The sequence below is a fragment of the Pygocentrus nattereri genome, chromosome 10, assembly GCF_015220715.1.
Source record: "Pygocentrus nattereri isolate fPygNat1 chromosome 10, fPygNat1.pri, whole genome shotgun sequence".
Classification (NCBI taxonomy): domain Eukaryota; kingdom Metazoa; phylum Chordata; class Actinopteri; order Characiformes; family Serrasalmidae; genus Pygocentrus; species Pygocentrus nattereri.
In genome coordinates this window covers 20,880,511-20,902,221 of record NC_051220.1, presented here as the reverse complement: position 1 = coordinate 20,902,221, position 21,711 = coordinate 20,880,511, and the positions used below count along the sequence as shown (strand labels likewise).

The 21,711-nt window shown below is 40.5% G+C and overlaps 1 protein-coding gene across 8 annotated transcripts in view; it reads left to right on the top strand.

Annotated features, from left to right (window-relative positions):
* nhsl1a (NHS-like 1a) overlaps nt 1-21,711 on the top strand; it is an 89,362-nt gene that overhangs the window by 41,448 nt on the left and 26,203 nt on the right. For 2 of the 8 annotated variants that reach the window (XM_017694435.2, XM_017694432.2), the window contains exon 1: nt 21,188-21,429. The exons of 5 other annotated variants lie outside the window; for them this stretch is intronic. In XM_017694435.2, the coding sequence (XP_017549924.1) occupies nt 21,375-21,429 (55 nt within the window). In that variant the 5' untranslated portion in view covers nt 21,188-21,374. Of the gene's footprint in view, nt 1-6,034; nt 6,446-21,187; nt 21,430-21,711 lie in introns of those variants that run through there. One more of the 8 variants, XM_017694429.2, reaches the window with a different exon arrangement.

The following is a 21,711-nucleotide window of genomic DNA, read 5'->3' as shown; positions in this document are numbered from 1 at the left end:
GCTAGCTGGGCCTCCGGTGGCATTGTGCTCCTGGTGCAGCCTCACACCTTGTGGAGCTCCTAATCTCTATTCAGAGTCACTGGTTTGTGTTATCTAGCAGGGAGGCCAGCTGAGCATGGAATCTACAGCCAGCTATGGGAGGAAAACTCAAAAGCTTTTCAGGAAGTGATTCTTTTAGGTGCTGAGTGAGAAAGGCATGTTAGTGTATTGGTTTGTTTTTGTTTTTGTTTTTCTTAGAGTTTTCTTTATCTGCTGCACTTATAGTTCTAATCCTTTTCTATCATGCTCTGCTCTTTTGTATGCATACCTGTTGACATTAATCCTGACAAGATATTGTTTATTTTCTGTATTTTGATTTACATTAAATACATAGATGACATTACATAGAAGGGTTGTGGCAATGGCCTTCTCGTCCAGTGTACAGCAGCCTTTAGCTGGCAGCAGTAATCTTTCTGTTTGTTTGCTTCGTTGGGTTAAACATAAAAGTTTTGAACAAACCGTAAGACACATGTTCTACACTGCCATCTGGTGGAATACAGAGTTCATGGTTCTTCAACGTGAATGTAACATAATGGTGGATCTAATTTGCTTATCTAAATCCTAATAATCCTAATTTACTAATCTGTTCTTTAAACCTTCATAACTATTTGAATATTCAAAAATTCTGACACATCCTTATTGAGGACATGTAATGTAATGAACTAGATTTACATTCAGTTTGCATTCTTTATCAACAGTTTTGAATCTGCATTTCTGACACTTTCTGTTTGTTTTGATGTCAAGAAAAGACCAAAAAAACATTGCAAAACTGGGAAAAACAGCTTTTCTTTCTGAAAAACAAAATTGTACACAAATGTTTTATTAAATTCAAATGATACAAACATTTAGGGATGCACAATAATATTGGAATCATGCTCTTGAAAAATGTAATTATTTAAAAAAAAAAGAGTGGACAGATGTTTGAGGGACTTCACCAATGTTTGATTTGATTTATTCTATTTATTGCACTCTACTGTGCTAAAATATCTACATTTTATTCATTTTATTAATTTTACTGCGGTGTAAACCTAAAGAAGGGAATATTTTTCTGAATTGGTAATTCAGGTAGATCTAAGTCCAAATTTGACATTTAGTAGATCCTTACGTATGGCAATACCAGATATGTCATTGTTATCAGCCCACAGTTCTCATATTGATGCATCCCTACATAAAATATCACTTTGTCTACTTACAAAGGCAACTGTATTAATTCAAAGTTTAGAATCCACATAATCGCTCATCTTGATGCAAAGAGCTTCAAGTGAGAAATAATTCAACAAAATGTAAGTAGAGGTGTTTAGAGCTGAATGGCTCCAAAGTCAGAACCTGCCAGGGGTCCCAAACCTCTGTTACTTATGAATAACTCAGCCACGTTGAATTGTAGTCTATGTCATTCCTACAAAATAAACTGAGGTAATAGGGTAATAAACCTGGAATTTAAGGAGAATCCATACAACTCATGACACAAATCAGCTGTACACAGTATGACTTTAAAGTAATGTGGCCAGCATCTGTGAAAACTCACTAATCTCTCAGCTCTTCAGATTCATGTCTCAGTAAAGGCCTACGAAGCTGAAATGCTGTCATATAAGTGGCTCCAGATGGTGCGCAGAACCCTAACGAGTGGACACAACAATGACTTTCTCAGGGCCGCGCCTAACTCACCACATCCAGCGGTGTCAGAGTTACTCGGCTTGGAATGAAGAAGCTTGATGGCTTTTGCTTATGGTGAAGGGGAACTGGGTTAAGGCGGGGAGAAGAAGGGGACGCCTGCCAAGAGCTGTCTTCCTCTGGGCTAACGAATTCTGCTCCATGATAAATCTCCCAATGAAGCCACATCACAGGCCTGGGCTTCCACATACTGTGCTTGTTGCGCCTTGAAATGAGGGAGAGAGAAGTTCCTGCCCAAAGCCCGCCGCCGGGCAAATTTTGCGAGCAGGCTTAGATTTGGTTGTGTTTGAGCCGGATGTGATAGCTTTTCAGCTTTTTTTTTTATTTTATTTTTTGCAAAGCACTCTCTGGACCAGAGCAAACCTATGTGGTTTTAAGAGTTTGGCAGCAAGAACAAGGCTAGGATTTCCCCTGACTCAGTTTCTGGGTTAGAAAGCTCGAATGCTGGTGCTAGGTGGAGCTCTCAAGTTTTGGTCTCATTCCCGCATGGCAGGCATCCATGGAGCTGAGCTTGAGCCTTTGGACTGGAACCCGGATGGAGGTTAATCAGATATGAGTGCGATGAAATGGTTGATTACATTATCTCTGACCGCCGCATGCAGATATGTAGCAATGGAATACACTATGGGTGTGTTGCTATTGTTATATTACATGAATGATCTCTCTCTGGACCACAAATCTGGGTCAGTGATCTGAAGCCATCATCCTGGGATTCATGATGTTGCTTTGTTTGGCTTTTGATGCTTATGGCACAACCATTTACAGGATATAAATACGGTACTCTGGATATGCTCTCTCTTTCTCTGTATAAACAGACGTGTGTACTCACCCTGTTGAATCTAGGGATTTTCTTTGGTGGTCACCAGTAGGTGGAGCACATGTTTATTCTTTTCTGGTATATGTAGATGAGGACCTTCACTTTCAGACATCAGCAGCCCTCTGAAAAGGTGAAATGTCTGTTACTGGTTTAAAAAGCACCTTGAAAAATGAATTGTTATTTAAATTGAATCTTACTGACATAATTTGCGCTTTTTAAAATTCTAACTGAAAGGGAACTTTAAAATATGAAGTCAAAGAAAACTGTGATGACTACAAAATTAAAAAACACTTTAAATTGGTCTGTATGATCTTTTTTACCTTTAATGATGTGTTAAGTGGTGTGGTCACTGTGCAGCCACACATGTTCAACTTTTTTGACGCTTGTTAATGCTGAGAGTGAGATACTATCACTGAGCATGACCATATGCCAGCCAAGCATGTCATTAAACCTCAAAGTTTAACACAGAAACCTTGTAACTGTGAGTGGCTTTTGTTTATGTGTTTTATCACGAGTAAGAGAATGCAGATTTACTCTAGACAATGAGGCCTTGAATGTTATGTCACACTCAAGCTAATGGTGGTTAATATTTCCATTTCATGGCAGAACTAGATTAAACACATACTACTTAAGAGTACGTCACTTAAGTAACATATACTTTACTTTGGATGCTGATTCCTTCAGAAAAGACTTAAAGTTTGTGTTTGTCTTTGCATTATTGAAACCTGTTAGCTTAGCACTATGGTCTATATAGATTCTTTACTTACTCTAATGAGGATGAAATACAATCCAATTAGCCCAAAGAAAGTCTAAATGGGCGTAGTTATTCATTGAAAGTATGAAAGCTGGCTGAGTGGGTGTAGTCATTCAGTGAAAGTACGAAGGCTGGGTGACTGGGTGTAGTCATTCATTGAAAGTACGAAGGCTGGGTGACTGGGTGTAGTCATTCATTGAAAGTATGAAGGCTGGGTGAGTGGGCGTAGTCATTCATTGAAAGTATGAAGGCTGGGTGAGTGGGCGTAGTCATTCACTGAAAGTATGAAGGCTGGGTGAGTGGGCGTAGTCATTCATTGAAAGTATGAAGGCTGGGTGAGTGGGCGTGGTTATTCAGTGAAAGCATGAAGGCTGGGTGAGTGGGCATGGTTATTAAGTGAAAGCATGAAGGCTGGGTGAGTGGGCGTGGTTATTCAGTGAAAGCATGAAGGCTGGGTGAGTGGGCGTGGTTATTCAGTGACAGTATGAAGGCTGGGTGAGTGGGCGTAGTTATTCAGTGAAAGCATGAAGGCTGGGTGAGTGGGCGTGGTTATTCAGTGAAAGTATGAAGGCTGGGTGAGTGGGAGTGGTTATTCAGTGAAAGCATGAAGGCTGGGTGAGTGGGCGTGGTTATTCAGTGAAAGTATGAAGGCTGGGTGAGTGGGCGTGGTTATTCAGTGACAGTACGAAGGCTGGGTGAGTGGGCGTGGTTATTCAGTGACAGTATGAAGGCTGGGTGAGTGGGCGTGGTTATTCAGTGAAAGTATGAAGGCTGGGTGAGTGGGCGTGGTTATTCAGTGAAAGTATGAAGGCTGGGTGAGTGGGCATAGTTATTCAGTGAAAGTATGAAGGCTGGGTGAGTGGGCGTAGTTATTCAGTGAAAGTATGAAGGCTGGGTGAGTGGGCGTGGTTATTCAGTGAAAGTATGAAGGCTGGGTGAGTGGGCGTGGTTATTCAGTGACAGTATGAAGGCTGGGTGAGTGGGCGTGGTTATTCAGTCAAAGTATGAAGGCTGGGTGAGTGGGCGTGGTTATTCAGTGACAGTATGAAGGCTGGGTGAGTGGGCGTGGTTATTCAGTGACAGTATGAAGGCTGGGTGAGTGGGCGTGGTTATTCAGTGACAGTATGAAGGCTGGGTGAGTGGGCGTGGTTATTCAGTGACAGTATGAAGGCTGGGTGAGTGGGCGTGGTTATTCAGTGACAGTATGAAGGCTGGGTGAGTGGGCGTGGTTATTCAGTGACATTATGAAGGCTGGGTGAGTGGGCGTGGTTATTCAGTGACAGTATGAAGGCTGGGTGAGTGGGCGTGGTTATTCAGTGACAGTATGAAGGCTGGGTGAGTGGGCGTGGTTATTCAGTGACAGTATGAAGGCTGGGTGAGTGGGCGTGGTTATTCAGTGACATTATGAAGGCTGGGTGAGTGGGCGTGGTTATTCAGTGACAGTATGAAGGCTGGGTGAGTGGGAGTGGTTATTCAGTGACAGTATGAAGGCTGGGTGAGTGGGTGTGGTTATTCAGTGACAGTATGAAGGCTGGGTGAGTGGGCGTGGTTATTCAGTGACAGTATGAAGGCTGGGTGAGTGGGCGTAGTTATTCAGTGACAGTATGAAGGCTGGGTGAGTGGGTGTGGTTATTCAGTGACAGTATGAAGGCTGGGTGAGTGGGCGTGGTTATTCAGTGAAAGTATGAAGGCTGGGTGAGTGGGCGTGGTTATTCAGTGACAGTATGAAGGCTGGGTGAGTGGGCATGGTTATTCAGTGACAGTATGAAGGCTGGGTGAGTGGGCGTGGTTATTCAGTGACAGTATGAAGGCTGGGTGAGTGGGCATGGTTATTCAGTGACAGTATGAAGGCTGGGTGAGTGGGCGTGGTTATTCAGTGACAGTATGAAGGCTGGGTGAGTGGGCGTGGTTATTCAGTGACAGTATGAAGGCTGGGTGAGTGGGCGTGGTTATTCAGTGACAGTATGAAGGCTGGGTGAGTGGGCATGGTTATTCAGTGACAGTATGAAGGCTGGGTGAGTGGGCGTGGTTATTCAGTGAACAAAATCAATGAAATAACAATCATTTTAGCATGGCCTCATTCAGCATGTTCTGAAAAGGACATTAAAAGTGAAGGCGTAAACAGTCGTCATAAAATCGTGTTCATTAATTAATTTGTGTGTAAATTTCATGGCCAATGGACCTGTGGGAACGCTAGAAAATTACTTGAAATCTTTTTATAATATCTTACATCAAAAGTGAATGTTGTTCCTTTTTCTTGTACAGTTGACATTTGGGAGAGACTTTTTTTTTTGGTGACGACGACGATATGTAATTGTGGGTATCAGTACTTGTTGAATTGGTTGAGATGCTGAAAAAAGTAACTGAATATGAAAACAAGTCATTTGTCAGAACAGCTCTAAACAAATGTAAGACTTTTTTTGAGCGTAAAGAGTGAAGGTGTGTGACGCATAAGACTTTCTGTCTGTAGCAGTAATCACCTACTGCATCTGACCATCTGCAGTGTAAAAGCCTGTCTTCAGCAGCGCTTGGATGTGATGGGATAATCCGGTTTTACAGATTAGCCACACAAGGCGAGCAAGCTGGTGGAGTAAAGCATCCTCTCCATCTAGACTCTCAGGCATTTGGTCAAGGAATTCCCTACTACTGATCTTTTTCCCCTCTTTCCATCATATTTTCTTATTTTGTTCATGTGAAATCTAATTTTATCTAGATTGATTTATTTTAGATCATTAACCTTTTTTGTCTCCATGGATATCCTGAACTCAAATGCCTGTAAATTTAGATTATCTCTTCTGAATCTTTTTCATGGTGTTGGAAACTAAGTTTTAGTACATCCTGAAGGAGGAACCCCCTCGAAGTCAAGCCCAGGATGATTGCCTATGTAGACTGCCTCTCCAAGGAACCAGCAGGGAAGTGCTGGAACAGGACCTACTATGAAGATGAGGACGAGCTACTTCCTCTCTACACACGCAAGCTGAGCAACCTCCATCCCAAGACTGAGGGCAGCCTCCGTCGCAGGCTCCTCACCTCCAAGATCCACCAGCAGCAGGATGCCCTTTGGCGTCCCAAATGCTGGGATGGGCCTCCGTCACCTAAGAGCATCTCACTTCCACCAAAGCAGCCTGGCTGCACCTTCAGGCCTGCTCATCAAGACTGGAAAGGTAGAGCTTCCATACCCCGGGCTAGCTTCAGCTCATCTATCAGGAGATCATTTGTTCAGTCATCACAAACAATTGCTAATCTCAGTTTGAGCGGTTGAAAGCTAGTCTGAGATGAGAGCTTGCTTTTTTCTGGAGCTGTGATTTCTGCTGTCTGATGGTATTAGCAGGTGTTGAAACAGTATGAACAGGCCCCAAGACTGTGAAGTTTTTTGATGGCTTTTTTAATGGAGTGCACTGTTTGAGGACAGTGATTACTGTGGCGTATAATTTGGTGCCCAGGCTGGTTACTAGAGTTTGAGGTCTTTGCTCAGCATGAGGCAGGCCAAGGCAGGATGGCTATTGAGGCAGTCGCCTGCAGGAGCTATTAAGATGAAACGCTGAAGTGAGTTTGCTGTTAGTTAAGCCAGCTGAATAAATCATGTGCTTGCAGGGAGCTCAGCCCAGCTTTCTTACCTTCTTTTATTTCATCTCTTTCCCTCATCTTTCCCTCTTTGCTTAAACCTTAAATAGCATGAAAGCCCTTTGGCAAGGCTGTCTCTTTCATGTGGATTTGCCCACTGTTCACTGTAGTCAGTGTAAATGTGTGATTATGTTTTAATTAGGCCTCCGGACAAATTCCATGTCACAATAATTTCACAAGTTATCATCGTTGTAACAATGGATGTGAAACATTCTATTTAGTTCAGCAATAAAATTCCCATTGGCTTTGTACATTTGACATGGTTCCTTGGCAAAATCAGCAAAATACTCTAGGCCCATATTTGATGGTCTTAGAGTTCATTTTAATAACCCTGTCTAGGTTAATAGGAGTCAGCGGATTAATTAAACTTTTAAGAAATGTCACTACATTACCGCATTAATACCACTTTGAGTCCATACTAAGGAAGTTCTATCATAATTCTTCTTTACCTTTATTCCACAAACACTATATCCATTATATGTGCTAGGCAGGCATAATAAGCATTGGCCAGTAGTGGAGGTCATTAAGTGATACTTTACGCAAAAATAATTTTTTGGATTCATCATGCATTCAGAAAACCTGATGCTAATTGAGTAGGACCCCCTAAGTTAGTAAGTCCATTGCATTTTGGATCCACTGGAACAGGCATTCCTGGGACACCATCACTCAAAAAATGTTTCCTTCAAAACTTTACTATCCTTAAACATCTGTTTATCCAACACTTCTTCTGAAATCAAGGGTGTTATTGGGATTTGGACCAGGGTTAGGGCTAGGACCAGGGTGAGGGTGAGTTTAGGTTTTGGGTTGAGGTTAGGGTTAGGATTAGATTTAAAGAAAATTAGTAGATATTTAGTTGAATATAACATGAAAGTAAATGAAGTATCCACAAAGCATCTGTCCACATAAAGTGTTACCGGTACTTTTGTTTGAATGCTTTTGGACGTATAGTGTAGATTAAGCTTCGGTCCTTATCAGGTGACAATGCACTGCAAAAATGGTTGTTGGAAGCTTACTATTATTTATTTATTTATTCATATATATATATATATTGAGACAAGCTATATTAACTGCCAGTATAGTGACTAATCTGACTAAATCACCTGTTAAAATCTTCAGGAATAAGTCAGATTATCTTACAATAAGCCCATAGCAATATCAAATGGGAAATAGTAGATATATTAATCAGATTTAAGATATTTTCACTTGATAAGATTTCTTTTTTGCAGTATAATGATCACTTGCCCTGTTTTAAAAGTTCTTCTCATCTCCCAAGCTAGCTGTCCCCTTCATTCACGAGATGGAGACAGATGTCTCTCAAGGGCTTTTCAGCATGTGGCCTGAAATACAGCCTCTTATGTTCTTTAGTTGTTACAGAGCAGGGAAACTGAAGAAATAGACAGAGAATTAATCTAGATCCATGGAATAACACGAATCAGAAATGATGATGCATTCCTTACGTACCCTAATGTATTATTTCTGAGTGAAATATTTCCAGTATCAGGCAGGGTCTCTGAGCTAGCTGAGCTTTTTCGTTCCATGATAAGTGAAGGTGGTGAGAGCAGGAGAAACATGATATTGTTTGTTAATATTATTTTTCTCTGCCTACTAGTGCATAGTGATGTATTCAAACATGTGAACATGTTCCTGAGTGTAGCCTACAGTTGGCAGTTCACAACTTATTAAGGTCATTTTTTTGTGTGTTGCAAGGTCCACAGGCTTATTTCTTATAAGAGAAATGTTCTACAGACCTTAATCTAGGCACTCCAGTGGCCTGCAGTCCACACGGCAAACACGTGTAATGCTTTCTAATTAGTTTAATTACCTTCAAATAGGCTTTACGCCCCTTGCAGATGCTCAGTGGAAGCCACACGGAACAGATAGAGGACCAATTGGATTTTGTGGCAGTTTTTAAATTGAGAGCTTTTTTTCTTCTTTGCAAATCTTCTTTCCTTTGAAACCTCGTCATGTCTTGAATATTGATTTTCTTTTCCAGAACCGAGATTTCTGCCACCAGATGGCACCAGCTCAGTCCATTAGATATTCCACACTAAACAGCTGAACAATGAATAGTGGCTGCTGAAAGCATCACTGTGGAAAAAAAATAGGTAATTAATTGTTCGGTTGCAAGGTCTTTAATTCAGTGGACTTGGTCTTGTGATTGCAATCCAAGGCTGGAATATTTTAAGCATTAAACAACAAGTTAAGATAGTGAAGAGAAAGTCTTCAGGCATAAACCGGTGTACAATCTCCATTTTATCTCAAAGTCATTATATTGCTGCTTCCTAAAGCCTTTGAGTTTCTGAGTTATCAAGGGCAGCACACAAGTACTTAGTAAATAGATCAAGTACATGTTTGACTGCAGTACTAGACAGCTGCTGGTACTAATCACTGTGCTTTCCAGCAGCAAAAGGTGCTGAAACATTAGAATTGATTATACTAAATTATAATGATAATTAAAAAGTAAATGGTATTTTTTTTTACCTAAATCACATTCTCTGGCTATTTTTAAAGGTACAAATGGCATCAAAAACTGGTCTTTGTCTACATTCTGCTACTGTGTAAACAGATTGTGGTCAAATTTGCCATTCGTGGTGTTTAGAGTAGTTTTCTGAAGAATCTACACAAATATCTGCAAGATATGGGACGCCTTTACGGCATCTTGCTGAAGCACAATTGTCCTTCCATCTGATCCGAATAGTTAGGTGTGTTAATAGTTAGGAGTTTGCGTACTGAACTCATCTGCTTGCAACATTTCCACCATTTTCCCCCTCAAACTCAAAATTAACTGTGGAATGTCAGACATACAAATGTTGGTCAGTAGACCAGTTGTCTGGGAGCAGGTCCAAAACCTTCCATTTCTCATGTCATCAGTCATGCTCTAGATTCAATTTGGCCCAGCAAATGAGGGAAGAGCAGCAAAATCCAATAATGCACGATGCTCTTAAACTGAGCTGAAAATGTTGCTTTCAGTTTTTTATAAATATAAAACTAAAGCCGCCTTGAAGGTTAGACGACACTTGTCATTACTATAGTTATTTTCTTTATTTTCCTTTTTGTGAACAAATGTTTTTTTTTTATTATTATTGTTATGTTTGGTTTTTTAAAACAAGTTGAGAATCATACACAATAAATACACTGGAGGAAAGGATTCTCAAGTCTTTCCTGAGCGCGCACCCCAAGCCCTGCTCAAAAAAGGGTAAACTTGAGTGACAGTGAAGTAATTAAAATGAATAACATTATGAACATCATTAGTTACTCAATGACCAATAGTTTTGACATATTTAAAAAATAAAATCTAAAACATAACATTTTATGTTTTCTTTCCAGCAAGTCCAGCAAATGAACAGTAGCTGTGCATTAAAACATGTAGAATTGTGTTCTCTGTAGAGGGTGTGTTCAGTCATATTCACTTAGAAAGTCAACACAGTGTAATGTGACCGGGGTGCACAAACGCTTGTGTATAACTGCATGCGTGGAATTTCACAAGAAGTTCATTAGAATCCGTGTAAGAGTTTCCAATGAATATCCTGCTGGTTTGGGTTTTTGGAAGCCAAGGTGATTGTTTTCCAGATCTGGCCGGGGAAATATTGAAGATTAATGTCTTTTGTCTGTGTCAATATTAAACCAAGTGAGACATGTGAGAATTTCAGTAGAAAGGAGATTTTTGAGCCATATTTCTGTGTTATTTTTAACAAACGCTTATGTGAGACACATATAAGATCCACACAAAACCACACCCCTACTCAGATATCCCTCACTGATGTGTAACAGATAGCTCCACAAATCCCAAAAAGGCTCTGCTACTCTCTGCTGATTTACTGTAGCAGGTCATATTTCCCATTTTGCTGGCACTGGCCCAGTTTTCTGACACACATATTGGCACACTTTTTCGATCTCTTGGCGAGGCACACATTTCACAGATCAATAAGCTGCATATGCCCAGGCAGACAGAGTAAAGACGGGCTCCTGTATTATTTATGTGTTCTCTCTCTGGCTCTGTCCTGATGTCTTTGTAATCACCACTAAGAAATAATGGAGAACAGGGTTGAGTTCAGTCTGTTTTCACTGTGGCCTGTTTGTATTGCTTGCATTTTATATGCCTAAGAAATAGAGGCATGATATTATGCAATTGAATAGTTTCATTCCAAAACGCACTATAGACCACTTTGTAGAATTATCTTAAATGTCATTATATGTGTTGGTACATGCAAGAAATATTAAAACGTTTTATGGCAGATGTCAGATATGTGATGGGTTAAAAATGAGCCTAGATGATTTTAACCAAACATACTATTGCATGTTAGATCACATGAAAACCACCAATTATCAAAATCCCACAATTGGGAACATGTGAGATTGCCTTGCATTAAAAAATGAAATAAATGAAGTGCATCTGCATTTTCTGTGATATTAGTTTTGCTCAGGCCAGTACTGTGATCATGATTAACAATTTGCCATGATTAATGGTCAGCAGCTCTCAGAAGACATTGCATTACATTGTCATTTTACATATGTATGTTTCTTTAAAAAAACCTTACAGAACATGTACTGGGAACATCAGAGCATTGATCCAGTCTGGGTGCAATAATTAAAGAAATAAATCGTCAGAATTCTCATTTGCATACTCTGTGATATTACTGTTGCAGATACTAATATTATGATAAACAACAAGCAATGATTAATTATGAGCAACTGTCCAGAGACTCAATTAGTTTAATTTAAAAGTGTGACAACAGACATCTGCTGCGTCCCATACTGACTGTTCCTGCACTGAGCGCAGAGTGTTGTAGTGCTATGCAGTGATGATGTGTGATGTGTAAGCAGCGTGTGCAGGGCAGGTCTGCAGTGCGTGCAGACTTTAGTGCGTTGTCTGCACTGAGCTAGTGGAGCACACCTCAGTCAGACTGTAGGCTGGGGGCTGCAGCAGGGGCAGTGGGCTGGGGACTAGAGCAGTGGGAATGGGCTGGGAGGCTGCAGACGTGGCAGTGGGCTAGGGGACTGCAGCAGCACAGTATGATGCAGCAGACACTGTGGGCTGGGGGGCTGCAATGCTTAAGGTGATACTGACCTTCCTGCAGCAGCCCACTCAAAAACGTCAACTGGCTAAAGGTGTCCCTCCCCTCTCTCTGTTTTTCACTCACTGCTACTTTTTTATATTTATATTTAAATTTATACTTATATTTATATTTCATTTATATTTTTCCATATTTTCTCACTACAATGTATGCACTTACATACCACACTCTGTATGCATTATTATGGAATTTCTGGGCAAATAATGATATCCAATGGTTAATACTTTAATGGGCTTGGGTCAGTCATGGGCTGAAGGTTAGAGAACCAGCCTTGTGACCAGAAGGTCGCTGGTTCAATCCCCTGAGCCAATAGTACGTGACTGAAGTACCCACAAGCAAGGCACCTAACCTCCAACTGCCCCCTGAGTGCCGTGGACAGGGCTGTCCACCGCTCTGGGCAGGTGTGCTCAATGCCCCCTAGTGTGTGTGTGTGTGTGTACAGTCACTAGTGTGTATGTGGTGTTTCACTGCATGGTTGGGTCAAAATGTGGAGGTGAAATGTCCCTGTTGTGGGAATAATAAGGGTCTATTTTTATTATTATTAAACGTCTGACAATTCAACTTTTTTAAATGTTTGCATTATAATCTATGATCTATCATTTGTAAGTCAAATGAAAAGTCTGAAACATATTTAACAACATACATAAACTTGGCTGACTTAAAAAAAGGACGTGAAAGTGGTCATCACTTTCTAAGTGCTCACCCGACCATTGGGAGATCATAAGTTTGGTCTCTGGTGATGGCACATCAGTGGCTGGAAGTCTGTGAGAGCACTGCTGGCCTCATTTTAGAGACAAGACAGGCATCTGTTTGCTGATGTAACACATTGGCAGTTAACTTTCTCATCCAGACGTCCAGTGATGTTGTCTTAGAGGGAGTTTGATAAGACTGGCTTCACGTGTCTTGGAGAAAGCACAAGCTAGTCTTCTTCCTTTCAGCTTGGTAGCATCACGTGATGAGCTAACCACAGGTGGGAATTGGCCATGACCAAAAAAATGCCATTGGTATAGCAGCAGTGGCATTCCTGTCTGAAAGGGGAATTGAACTTCTTGCAGTGAGGTGGTGGGAGTGTGAGTGACATTACAGGTAGCAGTGCATGCATGAGTGCAGATGGGGCTTCAAATTATGTTCTAAATTAGTTGTAATTTCAATATTCCAATAGTGTCAGTAACACTGAAAAATACTCTAGATATATGTGAAACTGTTAAACCACAGTTGACCACAGTTATTTATGTTCATTGAATCATGTGAAAGCATTAAAAACCCATCTGAAACATCTGAGATTTGGTCACCATAACAAAATTCTGATTTGTTAGAGGTTAATTTGAATATTTGAGTATATTTGATTATTGCTATAGCGATTAACAAATACTATACTCCACAGCCTTACTGGAGACAACTATTTCTCATTAGTTTAGGACTGAGAGATACAGGTTATTGATACACTGGCATAGTAGGGAATTCCTCATCTTTCTTTTATCTCCTCACCAAAACATGGTTACCACAGTAAAGCCTACATGCAGTCAGGTCATCTGGGAGTTAGGAACAGTCTGGTTTTGTAGTGTGCAGTAACCATGAAAAGAGCTAAAGCCTCCTACAGGTTTTGCTAGGAGACTTTTGTCCCTCTGTTGTTCGTTTTGACATATGACCTTCTTGCAGTTCATGAACAATGGACGTCTAAGTTTAGGAGTTAGCTTCCACATCCTGAGAGCATTTTAGAAGCAGTGATCATAAATACCAGCCATCTTCTTTTTATTATTTAGCATTTTCCTATTCCCAGTTTTGTGAGACACTTTTTGGAAATTGAAAAAAAACGTTTAGGGAAAAGTAAGCTTTTTAACATGTTTTTAATAAAATGGACATCGAAAATGTATGTGTTGGTTTGTAATGACAACATATAAAGATCATTTTTTACTGCCTATTTTATTATTTCATTAATTTTTTTTACTGATAACGTGTGACAGATTAGACAAGCTTTACAGAATCTTGTCAAAATTTCCGTTCAACATAATGTGGCTTTGTAGTGCACAACTCAGGACAAAATGTTGGATGTATTAATGTAAAATGCATGTGATGTGTGATATAGTTTTTGACTGAGCAATTTAGTTAATGTTAGCATAAAGGCAAATTTGTAGCTGGTTCTAACCTGCCTAGTTTTCATGAGCTGTAGTCATATGCAGAAGTTTGAATACCCCCAGTCAAATTACCAAAATGTAACCCATCCTCTACAGGGAATTTAAATAGGATGTTTTTCTTTGCACAGTTTCTATGAGTTTAACATATTGGAAATAAATAAAAAACATAAAATATAAAATGTGCCCTAACTTTTGCGCAGACCACATTTTATCCTAATATTTCCCTGATACAATAGGAAGTGTGTTCTCTTTAGATGATGTTTTAACTTATTTTTACAAAATGAAAAATCAACATGTGGTTGACCAGGGGCGCCCAAATTTTGTATACAACTGCACAGCAACATTTTAATGGTAAACACTATAGCAACTTTAAACAAAAACTGCAACACTGTCTCTTTAGGTTGGCCAAAGCTTGTCTAACCTCACAACAGTTGCTACAACAGAACAGAAGTCACAGCGAGAAGATTCAAATTTCAAAAGATACAAGGTGTCCTCGAACTTTTGATGTGCAGAGTGGGTGATTTTGAGGGTTTGTTGAGGGTTTTCTCTCCCAGCATTCCCCACAGTCAGACTGAGGAGGGGCTGTTGACCTGCAGGTGACTGATGACATTGGACCTGAATGGCTCCATTGTGAGGAATGAGGGATGGAGGACAAACGATAAGAGCTTGTTGCGCTGATGTTGGCAGGCCTCACATGACTGCCGTAATCACTGAAAGTGCCCACTCTCTCCTCTCCTGCTAAGAGGACTTTACACTGTATTTGCTCTCTCAGGTCTAATCAGTGCTGATTTTCCTGCCTAACAGTGCACTGTCTCTGTTTTAGCTTCTCACTCTGATTAAAGGTGATAAAGCTGACCTTTCCCTCGAGTAGCGTCCCGATTCTGAATACATGAATATGAAAGTGATTTTTGTGAATATTCATTTGCATATGTTAAAGCCCTTATCATGGAACTGGGGAGAACTTTTTTGTACTGAGAAGGACCAGCTTCCATTACCTGGATTCATAACCATTATCAGAGAGTTTGATTTTAGATTTTAGAATAGTGTAAAAATACAACAAGCATTACCATTATGATTTGAAAGGTGTTCATTAACATTGTAATCCTCATTGGTACAAAAACTTTATTACTCATTACTTTTATGCACCCCTTCACTTTCTTTTAAACTCTTCTTTGTACTGTATCACTTTGCATCGCCGTTATGGTTTCACTTCAGCTGCATGTGCAATAATGTAGCCAATCACTTTGAATATGCTTTAGCACTTTGACTAAAACTAGCTTTTAAGTGTTTCTCAGGCATTAGTCTGCTTTTTATGATTGGCATTGGTCAGCTAAAAGCATGATTGAGCGCTGTGTGGTTGATTTTTACAGGGTTGTCATAACTATTCTTTTTAAGATGACTTGTAGTCTGAACACATATTCTTATTCCCAAACACTGATGTTTGTTGGGTTGTGGAAATAAAGCACTGGGGGGTTCTATGCTTAGTTACACAAGAGTTACTGTTGAATTTAAGCACTTCTCTGCTTGCTAGTTAGATAACTTCTACTTTGTTGAACTTAATATAGCCTAGTATTTATTTTACAATGTCAGGGTTAAGTCATTATTAATGATATGTAAGTATCATGTGATTTTAGCCAATTTAGGGGCTAAAATTTAGCCTAGCTCGATGTGTTCTGTGTTCTGTGAATGAGAGTCAGTTACGTGTACAACCCCAATTCCAATGAAGTTGGGACATTGTGTATAACATAAATAAAAACAGAACACAGTGATGTGCAAATCCTTTTCAACCTATATTCAATTGAATACACTACAAAGACAAGATATTTAATGTTCAGACGTAAAAACTTTATTGTTCTTTGCAAATATTCACTCATTTTGAATTTGATGCCTGCAACACGTTCCAAAGAAGTTGGGACAGGGGCATGTTTACCACTGTGTTACATCACCTTTCCTTTTAACAACACTCAATAAGCATTTGGGAACTGAGGACACTAATTGTTGAAGCTTTGTGGATGGAATTCTTTCCCATTTTTGCTTGATTTACAACTTCAGTCGCTCAACAGTCCGGGGTCTCCGTTGTCATATTTTGCGCTTCATAATGTGCCGCACATTTTCAATGGGAGACAGGTCTGGACTGCAGGCAGGTCAGTCTAGTACCTGCACTCTTTTACTATGAAGCCACGCTGTTGTAACACGTGCAGAATATGGCTTGGCATTGTCTTGCTGAAATAAGCAGGGATGTCCCTGAAAAAGACGTTGCTTGGATGGCAGCATATGTTGCTCCAAAACCTGTATGTACCTTTCAGCATTAATGGTGCCTTCACAGATGTGCAAGTTACCCATGCCATGGGCACTAACACACCCCCATACCATCAGAGATGCTGGCTTTTGAACTTTGTGCTGATAACAATCCGGACAGTCCTTTTCCTCTTTGGCCCAGAGGACACGACGTCCGTGATTTCCAAAAACAATTTGAAATGTGGACTCGTCAGACCACGGGACACTTTTCCACTTCACGTCAGTCCATCTCAGATGAGCTCGGGCCCAGAGAAGCCGGCGGTGTTTCTGGGTGTTGTTGATATACGGCTTTCACTTTGCATGGCAGAGTTTTAACTTGCACTTGTAGATGGAGAGACGAACTGTGTTCACTGATAGTGGTTTTCTGAAGTGTTCCTGAGCCCATGTGGTAATATACGTTACAGAATTTTTAATGCAGTGCCGTCTGAGGGATCGAAGCTCACGGGCATTCAGTGTTGGTTTTCTGCCGCTCACTTGCAGAGATTTCTCCAGATTCTCTGAATCTTTTGATGATATTATGGATTGTAGATGATGAAACGTTGTTCTTAAACTGTTGGACTATTTGCTCACGCAGTTGTTCACAAAGTAGTGAACCTCGCCCCGTCCTTGCTTGTGAATGACTGAGCCTTTCAGGGATGCTCCCTTTATACCCACTCACCTGTTTCCAATTAACCTGTTCACCTGTGGAATGTTCCAAACAGGTGTTTTTTGAGCATTCCTCAACTTTCCCAGTCTTTTGTTGCTCCTGTCCCAACTTCTTTGGAACGTGTTGCAGGCATCAAATTCAAAATGAGTGAATATTTGCAAAAAACTATAAATTTTATCCGTTTGAACATTAAATATCTTGTCTTTGTAGTGTATTCAATGGAATATAGGTTGAAAAGAATTTGCAAATCATTGTATTCTGTTTTTATTTACGTTTTACACAACATCCCAATTTCATTGGAATTGGGGTTGTAGTTCTCCATTTTTCACGTGGACTTGCCTTTGTCTTTTTATACCAAAGGTTTTTGTCTAGACCAGGAATGTCCAGTCTTATCCACAAAGCAGGCCAGTGTGACTGCAGGTTTTCATTGCAACAAAGCAGAAGCACATATGACACATTGTTTGATAACTGAGACTTTGCAGATGAGACTGGACACCACTGGTCTAGACCAAGATCTTTCCAGACAAATGAAGCAATTTGGCACAGTTCATTGGTCATTGAGCATCTCAGAGTTGTGAAGCTGTTCTTTAGATAATTTAGTATAGTTGTTGTAAGACTACAGAGCTGATAAGTCTGTGCAGACAAAGAGATTCTAACCTCCGATCAGCTCCCCAGCACCAAAATGTTTAATGAAGGCACCCTCAGCAGTGTTCTTTACCCCTTTATTGTCATACTGGTTCCTCAGGGGTGCTAGCCTGAGTATTAATGACCTGTTCTGTCTGCCCCCAGCTGCTTCTGCTCTAGCACTGATTGCCCCGTTTGAATGTGTTGTCTGAGAAGCAGAGGAGCTTCAGAAAGCCTGTCTGCTTTTAGAGACCAAACCAGACAGCACAATAAAATCAACCAGGCAGAAGCACAAGGCCTCAGGGCAACTGAAAATACTCTAGGATACCATGATTCTATAGCTAGGAATTCACCAACTGTGCAAACTAACTTAGGGCGATGGGCAGACTTGGCAGCCATAGCTTTTCATACAACACTGTACAATCCCACACCTTCTCATGCTTTTCATTTCAAATTCAGGCTGCCTGGATTACTGGAGGATCCTACACAAAGCTCTGTAAACATAGTTGGTCAGTATTTTCTGAGCTCTCCCTGGTTTCATAGCAAGGTCCACCTAATATAGATTTTTTGTCACTGATACTAACAAGTTTAAAACAAATAACCAATAATATTGTTTGCTATAATTCTACTGGGTCAAAAGTTGAAGAGATGGCAATGCTTTAGTTACACAGTGCTGTACTGACTGATATACTATTTGATATGATTGTCTATTCTTAGTTGTGACAAATCTAAATCTGAAATAAACAGCAGAAAGTCATAATCTTAAAAAATAGGCTTCTCAAATTGTCGTCATTCTGCCTGTGTCATGCCCTAAACAGTAGGAACACAGGTCTAAGTTGATTACTCTATGGGTAAAAATGGTAAACAGAAGTGTTCTAAAGCTGATAGATGTTACCGAATATACATTTCATTGGATTCTTTAAATTACGAGGTCATTAAGGAGCTGAAATACACTCATTGCTACAAGCAAACTATCACTGCTGTGCACTGAATTGACATTATAAGATGGGCAACTTCACCAAAATACCCCCCAAAAAACAATAAGATTTACCAAGTGTGGTGGTTAAATTGCTTTGGTACTTTTAGCCTATACAGTTAGTAGTTGATGTTTTTATATAATAGTGTTTTTTATCATTTCAATGTGCAGGAATGGTACCTTGTTTGTAGTATGTATGTATAATTATGTGCATTTTGACTTCTAAACAGTCTCATTATTCAGAGGATCCAGAGATACATGGCAGGGAAAATGTACGCAGGACAAAACATATCCTGCTTGGAACATAGATGAGACACAAGATGAGACAACTGCTATTTTTTAAACTCCTTTCATTTTTCCCATAGAGAAAAATTATATCTAACCTAACAGTTTTTTTTATTTTTTGCTGTTAATTCGCTCTTATTTTTCATCCCTTTATTCAGTTCTCTTCACATAAAGGTTATGTTACCGCATGCTAATGCTAAAGGCTAAGTTTAAATGCATTTTCCATTTTTTTTATTGTTAATAACCACTTTGTAAAGAGTGGTAAAGGAATATAACACCCATAAATGAAATGAAATGAAAAAGTGATGTTTGTCTTTTATTGGCAAGATATGCTGAGAAATTCATCGTATCAACCTTAGTATCAGTTTTTGTCATCAATTTGATATCTTGGTCAGTGTCTAATTGATATACTTTAATAAAGTGCTGACTTTGTAAAGAATATGTAATAAGATATTACTACAGATTTTTTGAGACAAAAAATTTGATGATTACAGAAATGGGATGAGATGACCTTGACTGTACTAATACTCCCCAAGGAGGGAGAGACCTTTTGATCTGTGCCCAGTAGTCAGAGACTACCCTGGTCTGAATATTTGTGGTTCAGTATGAATTAAAATGTATATCCATATAGATGAAGATTATGAGCATAATTAAAATAAACAGTTACTGACGGAGTGCACTGACAGGCCTGGAATAATAATAGCTTTTACAAATAGCTTTTCCACGTATACAAAGAACCAAGTCAGCAGCTCTTTATTTGTGACGATAATGCAGGATTATGTGTGCAGAATCTAAATGCTGGGCGACTCATTGGACCCAGTTATTTACAGCTTCTGATCAGCTTCACATGTGAAAGTGCTGAGTACTTCATTTATGCCTCATTTGAACGAGAGAAAGTGAGAGACTGGGATTGTAGCTTCTTGTTTCTGCAGTGATGAGATACCTCAGTGGTTCAGTGCTGGACAGTAGTAGAATGGGATGATTCTTTAAAATAAATGTTCTTTTCACTCTCTGTTTCCCCCGGCTTTACATTTCTACAAAGAAAAGGATTGTATGGAGCGATGCCAAAGAAAATGAGGTGCAAGTGTGAAGAACCTCTTTAGAGCTTAATGTCAATCTGATAACAGTTAAGGCAGAAAGAGTTTTTTTCTAGAATTATACATCCAGACCAGGAACCATTAGGAACCTTTATTTCTGAGAATGTAACTCTTCAGAGCAAAAGAGAAATGACTGAGAGAACATGGTCAGAGGAGAGTATGTAAAGAAATGGGCTTATTGTGGGTGATCAATACCACGCTGGTGCGGTTTCAGTGCTGTGCACCTTCACAGCGATTGAGTAACAGCAAGGTGAGAGAGGGCACTAATGCAGTTTCCAGTGCAGAATGAGGACAAGCACTGAAAATGCTTCGGGGTTAGAGATACAGTGAGAGGAGGAGAAACATAGTGGAGGGAGGCTGTGAAAGAGACAGAACTCAAACAGCATCTGCAGATCCATGGTGTTTGGTGTCTGCATGATAAGATAGAGAGAAAGAAAGATAGACAGACTGAGAGAGAGACAGATGTTAATAAGGAGAGGAGGGAGAGAGTGGGGTGAAAGAGGAGAGAGGATAAAAGAGATGAGAGAAAGACAGAGATATGATAACAGGGAGGGAGGAGAAAGTGGGGAAAAGGGGAGAGAGAGAGGGTAGAATAGAAGAGAGCGAGGGAGAGAGATTAAAGAGAGAGAGAGAGAGAGAGAGAGAGAAAGATGATAAGGAGAGGAGGGAGAGAGAGGGTTAAAAGGGGAGAGGGTGAGAGTGGGCAAGAGGAGAGCAAGAGAAAGTGACAGAGAAAGGGATAGAGACAATGAGTAAGGGGACATAGAAGGAGAGAGAGTAGGTAAGGGTTGAGGGAGAGAAAAAGTGGGAGAGACAGAGATAAAGTGGAAAGAGAGAGAAAGGGTAAGGCAAGAGAAAAAGGGGAGTAATGGGAGAGAGAGAGAGAGAGAGATAGTGGGTAATGGGAGAGGGGAAAGGGGTGAGAGAGTGGGTAAGGTAGAGAGACAAAGATAAGGTGAGAGGAGAGGAAGAGAGAAAGAGAGTGGGTAAAAGAGAAGGGTAGAGCAAGCATGAGTGAGGGAGAAAGGGAGAGATGGTGTAAATGGGAGAGAGAGACTGAGGGTGAGTGAGTGGTTGAGGGAGAGAGAGAGACTGGGGAGGGGGAGTGGAGCACAGCTCTGCCAGTCAGCGTAAAATGAGAATAGAGTGTGTAGTGTGCGTAGTGTGGGCAGTGCTGGCGTGCCTCTGCACATTGCAGCACTCACTTTCTCCTCTCCTCCACACACACACACACACACACACACACACACAACACTCCTGCTCTGTCGCCAATGCTGGACTAACACGGTCACACGCGCATCCCTCTGGAGGAGCCCGGCTTGGAACCCTCACAATGGTGTTCATTGGCACAACTCTCAAATCTGTCATTAAGTACTTGAAGAAGAAGGGTAAGCTCCTCTCGCCTCGTGACTTCTGCAGCTACTGTTAGGTTTATCCCATCAGTGGTCAGCTCAAGGTCAGGTATGCTTCCAGGTAATTTTAAGGTGTGGGATGTTTCGTCGCTGTCACAGTGGGCTTTGTGCATTTGTCTGTGAGAAGTGCAGCTGCTGCAGAATGAAAGATGCCAGAATGAAGTAAGTGACCTTGCTGCTCGAGACTCAGAAACCCAGCAGTTCATCAGCGAAATGAGTTGGAAACTGTAATTAGGCTAATGTTTAAATGCGCTTTGT